Genomic DNA, 5,528 nt, shown 5'->3' with positions numbered 1-5,528 from the left:
AGCCTTCTTCCTCAACTCCAACGACCGAATAGCCCGATCTCCTTTTCTTCCTCATGCTTCTCGCGCGCCGAATACAAGGAGATATACTAGAAAAGAGAGGAAATATCGAAAATGGCATGGAAAACAAGTGTCATATGTTTTGAGACCTATTTTTACGTTGTCCACGTTATAAATGACAAAACTCGTTTCGAGAGTAATAATGAAGTATTTCATTCAACACCTCATTATTTGCCGTATGCACAAGTTAAACGGGTAGTCCTTTCAAAAAGAAAAGAGAGTCGAGAGAGAGAGACGGGTATTCCAGAAGTGCCCTCGACCTACAGCTCCAACCGGTTCACCACTCACCACCCCCTCTTCTCCTCTTATCTCCTTCCCCCACCTGCACAGCCTCCCCGCCGCCTTCCCCCTCCGCGCCATCGACACACCCGAGCGCGTCGCTGCCTGGTGCTCGCGGTACGTCCACCCCTCCTCGTCTTTCGTTTCTCCTCTGCCGTTCAGCTCTCTCTGCCCCCCTCTCTCTTTCGTTCCCCTTCTTTCCTGGCGGCGTCGACTGGGCGAGCCCAGTCAGCGGCGCCCTTCCACACACGCCTCCGCCGGAGACGAGTGCCCACCAGGTATGCCTTGCCGCCCCCTCTCTTCCCCTCGTGCTGTGCGAAACGTAGCGCCCCAAACCCTAAAGTAAGTTGTTTGTATTGTTTGTAGTCGGATCTGACCCACCTACGAGTATGCACATGGATTATACCTACTAACCTCGATTTCCTTGCAAAGATTATCGGGGGTCTGCCCCTGCGCTGTGCCCTGCTAATTTCAGTTTAGTTTTTGGGCGTTCCAATGAGACCTCATTTGTTTCTGGGTTCTGAATTACAACTAGTGTTTCTTGATTAGTAGTTGGGGATAGTTTGTTATGCAACAGTGCCTGATGTTATTGACACTTGTATTCCTGGAGTTCCTAATGTAGCAAAGCTCTTAACTTTGCCCTCTGTCATATTTCAGCTGGTACACGCAAGTAATAAACATTATATGGCGTTAGTACAGTTTAATGGTGCCTTGGTTCCTCAACTCGGTGAAAAACCTCGGCTGCTATCCTCGGCACCTGTAGTTGCAAGGGCTACCTATGCTGACGCAAGATTCCTGGCACCAAAAACTGGGTATGTCTGTGCAAAATTTGGATATTATTTGGTAGGTAGCATGTAATTCACTTCAGGAGTTCCAACTTCCATGGTGGACATGTAGTCTGTTTCATTCATTGTTGCCACTGCAGTTCGTTTCTAGCTTCTACAGTTATTATCAGTTCTTGTCATCTAGTCAGTTTTTCACATAGACTTAAAGTAGACTACACAACCTTATGGGCTATGTAGTGTGTACTTACACTAAGGAAAAGGTCATAAAATCACTGTGATACTTTGCTAAATCTTTGTCCCTTGTCGCATTGATAGATATGTTTATCTAAACCACCACTTTTTTTTGGTCAACAATGACAAAGAGATTGAGGTTTCAAAAATAGTAAGATGTAACATATACCCTAACAACCTAATAGTGTCGAGGGACTTAAGCAAGATGCATTTCTATGCTTTGTCAATCCTGTAACTTTTAACAACGAAGTATTCTAAGAATGTTTAAAAATATATATATTCTACCATGTGCATAACTTTCTTAGCAAACTGAGTTGGTTTTTACCGTCTCTGTGCAGTTCAAGAGGTAGAGGTAAACACCTGCTATCACCTAGTTATAGTTTGCATTCACAGACCTCTTCTGAACAACTAAACCATGTACCATCATCAAGATTTCGCCAGAAAAGGGGTTCACGTTTTGTCATCAGAGCTGAAGCTGTGAGCTATTCTTTTGTCTTTCTGCTTTGCTTATGTTATTGCTTCAAGGTGCCTTCCGTTCTGATTTGGATTTAAATCTCAAATGACAGGATTTCTATAGTGTACTTGGTGTCTCAAGAAATGCTAGTAAATCTGAAATCAAGAGCGGTAGGTATCTTCTGTTTAGTTAATCATGCTGTTAATGTTTTTCACTTGATTGTCATGTGTTAGAAGAATTTATTACCTAGTTTTTATTTGGTTGCGGTTGTCATGTAAGATGCCATGTATATCCTTGCAATTGTCACTTTGTCAGAACCCGTATTTATTAAAGAGAGTCCATCTTCCATACTTCCAATTCAATGCTGCTCCAATAATATAGTGCACTTTTAAAAACAAAACCAACACTGATTTAAGATATGATGATATCACTTGTAAACTACTTTCTCCAGTCATAATTATACGACATTTTCGACAAGACCTGGTCAAACTTTTGAAACTATGTCTGCCAATGACTCCTAAAATATTAGCTTGGAAACATAAAGATGGCATGTGTAGATTTGTCTTCAAAGGTACTCTCATGTAAACTAAGTATGTGTATTCTTTGGTGTAATCTAGGCTTAATTGAACTTTAAGGTTATTTTCTTTGCACACAGAAGTATAATGCAGTTCTGCAAAAGGCTGTATTGTTAAGGTACAGTTGCAAGGTTGGCCCCACTTTGAGACCTTACTATTAGTGTTCCCTCCTTTGTTTTCATTTTGCACCATTGCCCCTTTTTTGTAAACAAAATAGGGGCACTGGTGCAAACATTTTGGAAACAGTAGTGGTTTTGGTGCAAAATAACAAAAGGAGGGCAGAGTCATAATTAGGCCCCATAGTGGGGGTAACCATGCAAATGCACTGAATTGTTACTATTTCATCTCATTTAAGATGTAATGTCCTTGGTGTCACTTTATTGCATCTGATTAGATGGTGTTGTTAGCTGTTTATGGCTTATTTTTATGAAAATATCAACTACGAGTGTTTGATAAAAAGAAAATATCAACTGTGAGGCTGAAACTAAGAAGTTTTCGTAAATTGAAAGCATCATGGTCAGTAGTACCTGTACTGAATAGAGAATAGGGATTAGATATACATAACATGATGTTGTATTGTTTATTTTCTGTGTTGGTGCTGAATCCTTTTATTTTCCAGCCTATCGGAAGCTTGCGAGGAGCTATCATCCGGATGTAAACAAGTAAGTTGGTTATTGCAAAAGAGAATCACTTTTCAGCTACTATCATCATTTTGTTGCTTTTCGCCTGCTTATATCCAGCTGTACATTCTTCTTATATTTGTTTTGTACATTAGACATCTTTCTCATCTAGTTAGCTAATAATGAAAGTACCTATTTATGATTTATTTTAGAGATCCTGGTGCGGAACAAAAGTTCAAGGATATCAGCAATGCTTATGAGGTTGAGCCCACTGTTCATACTCAACTCCAAATTCCATTTTTGGTAGTAGGATTACACGTTTGTTTATGCTTACATAGCAAGGATGTCTTTGTAGGTTTTATCTGATGATGAGAAGCGATCAATCTATGATAAATATGGAGAAGCAGGTCTTAAGGGTGCTGGCATGGGCACAGGAGTAAGTTTTCCTATATGGTTTCTATATCAGAAGTTTGGTCAGCAGCATCATTGAATTGTTCTAATCATATGAATTTGTTTCCTACAGGATTACTCAAACCCGTTCGATCTCTTTGAGTCCCTGTTTGAAGGGTTCGGTGGAATGGGCGGAATGGGTGGTGGCCGTGCTGCTCGGAACAGACCAATGCAAGGTGATGATGAGAGCTACAATCTGGTGCTCAATTTCAAGGAAGCGGTGTTTGGTGTAGAGAAAGAGATTGAGATAACCAGATTGGAAGGCTGTAACACCTGTGATGGAAGTGGTGCCAAGCCAGGTACAAAGGCAACGACATGTAAATCCTGTGGAGGTCAGGGCCAGGTAGTCTCCTCCACAAGAACACCACTTGGAATATTCCAGCAAGTCTCCACCTGCAATACTTGTGGTGGCACTGGTGAATTCTCCACTCCTTGCAACACCTGTGGGGGTGATGGACGAGTGCGAAGGACAAAGAGGATAAGTCTAAAGGTTCCTGCCGGAGTGGATTCTGGAAGCAGGCTTAGGGTCCGGTCTGAGGGTAATGCTGGCCGGAGAGGAGGCCCTCCTGGGGACCTTTATGTCTTTATTGATGTTCTCTCTGATCCTGTTCTTAAGCGAGATGGGACAAACATTCTGTACACATGCAAGGTTTCTTACATTGATGCAATCCTTGGGACAACCGTCAAAGTCCCCACTGTTGATGGAATGGTTGACCTTAAGATACCCTCAGGAACTCAGCCAGGCACAACTCTGGTGATGTCTAAGAAAGGTGTTCCACTTCTTGGAAAGTCAAATGCTCGTGGAGACCAGCTGGTGCGTGTCCAGGTTGAGATTCCGAAACGTCTGAGCAGCGACGAGAAGAAGCTAATTGAGGAGCTTGCAAACCTGAACAAGGCTCAAACAGCCAATAGCAGGAGATGATTATTGCACAAAGCTTTGTAGGACACCGTGCTTGTGCGATAGGCAATTTTGATGCAAACTGCAGTGATGAATAGAGTTGGTGGTGGTAAACAAACGCTTCTACGAACTACATACAGCAAGGGGTACACTGGAGCAAAATGTGTCATGCCATATCTGTAACCTCGTTTTTAAGCTACTGAAAGTCAAGTCAGTGAACTGGACTTTTTGCAATAGCTTAACATATGGGCTAGGCGACTTTATTAGTCATTTTTTATTATTATACGGCTTTTCTATTCTTGAAAGCCTTAGGCAAAATCACTGATGGTGGAATCAGGCTTAAGACTCAGATTTCTTGCAGAAATGTTGCACCATTCATGGAATCTGTAAGCTGGAAATGTCAACAATAACATAGCCTTTTAGTCTCAAGCAAGTTAAGGTAGGCTAGAGTTGAAGCCCATCAAGAGCCTTAAGTCACGGTTCAGGCACTTCAATAGCTGCTTTTCAAGTACTTCTATTCAAATATAAATTTATGTGTATATCAAAGCTTTTAAATCTTTTTTTATTCACATCTCCTAGAGTTCAGTTGCCTGAGCTCTCAGGCGACGAGTTCAGGACACGATCTACTACTTTGCTGCTGAGCTGACGAAAGGAAGAACAAAGGCTATCACCGTTTGACCACCACACGTCGCCTGAACTTTTTGGAGAAATCAGGCGCCTGTTTAATAGCAATTCCCTTTTTTATTCCATATCAATCTTGGTCTTCTTTTATCTCTTCTCATATTATTAGTTTAGCTTAGGACTTCACAATGCACTAGTGGTTCTGGCCAAACCACCTCAACCGATGTTGGACAAGCTTTTCTTTAATTGGTGCTACCTCTAGGCGATCACGTATATCATCGTTCCGAACTCGATCCATTTTTGTGTGACCGTAAATTCATCGCAACATACGTATTTTTGCAACACTCAGCTGTTGAACATGTCGAATCTTTGTAGGTTAATATTCTGCTCCATACAACATAGCCGGTCTAATCGTGGTTCTATAGAACTTGTCTTTTAGCTTTTGTGGTACCCTCTTGTCACAGAGAATGTCAGAAGCTTATCGCCACTTGATCCACCCTGCTTTGATTCTATAGCTAACGTCCGCATTAATATCTACATCCCTCTGTAGCATCGATC

The 5,528-nt window shown here is 41.8% G+C and overlaps 1 protein-coding gene across 2 annotated transcripts; it reads left to right on the top strand.

Moving 5' to 3' along the window:
- The first annotated feature begins 316 nt into the window (after nucleotides 1-316).
- Nucleotides 317-4,895, top strand: LOC136472260 (chaperone protein dnaJ A7A, chloroplastic). 2 transcript variants are annotated; one of them, XM_066469988.1, is made up of 8 exons: nucleotides 317-453; nucleotides 994-1,148; nucleotides 1,691-1,829; nucleotides 1,919-1,976; nucleotides 3,001-3,043; nucleotides 3,214-3,262; nucleotides 3,357-3,437; nucleotides 3,525-4,895. In XM_066469988.1, exons 2-8 carry the CDS (start codon nucleotides 1,021-1,023, stop codon nucleotides 4,371-4,373), a joined length of 1,347 nt encoding a protein of 448 aa, XP_066326085.1. In that variant the 5' UTR covers nucleotides 317-453; nucleotides 994-1,020; the 3' UTR covers nucleotides 4,374-4,895. The 2 variants fall into 2 exon arrangements, with proteins under 2 accessions (XP_066326085.1, XP_066326086.1); XM_066469989.1 differs by lacking the exon at nucleotides 317-453 and adding an exon at nucleotides 460-614.
- The last annotated feature ends 633 nt before the right edge of the window (nucleotides 4,896-5,528 follow it).

The sequence above is a fragment of the Miscanthus floridulus genome, chromosome 8, assembly GCF_019320115.1.
Source record: "Miscanthus floridulus cultivar M001 chromosome 8, ASM1932011v1, whole genome shotgun sequence".
Taxonomy (NCBI): domain Eukaryota; kingdom Viridiplantae; phylum Streptophyta; class Magnoliopsida; order Poales; family Poaceae; genus Miscanthus; species Miscanthus floridulus.
Note: the sequence above shows the minus strand (reverse complement) of the source record. Positions and strands in the feature narration are given on the sequence as shown.

Excerpts from the sequence above, each read along its gene's own strand:
- LOC136472260 (XM_066469988.1), top strand. The coding sequence starts at position 1,021 with ATGGCGTTAGTACAGTTTAATGGTGCCTTGGTTCCTCAACTCGGTGAA. Across the intron at positions 1,149-1,690 it reads TTCCTGGCACCAAAAACTGG|TTCAAGAGGTAGAGGTAAAC; the intron begins GTATGTCTGTGC and ends GTCTCTGTGCAG. Across the intron at positions 1,977-3,000 it reads TAAATCTGAAATCAAGAGCG|CCTATCGGAAGCTTGCGAGG; the intron begins GTAGGTATCTTC and ends TTTATTTTCCAG.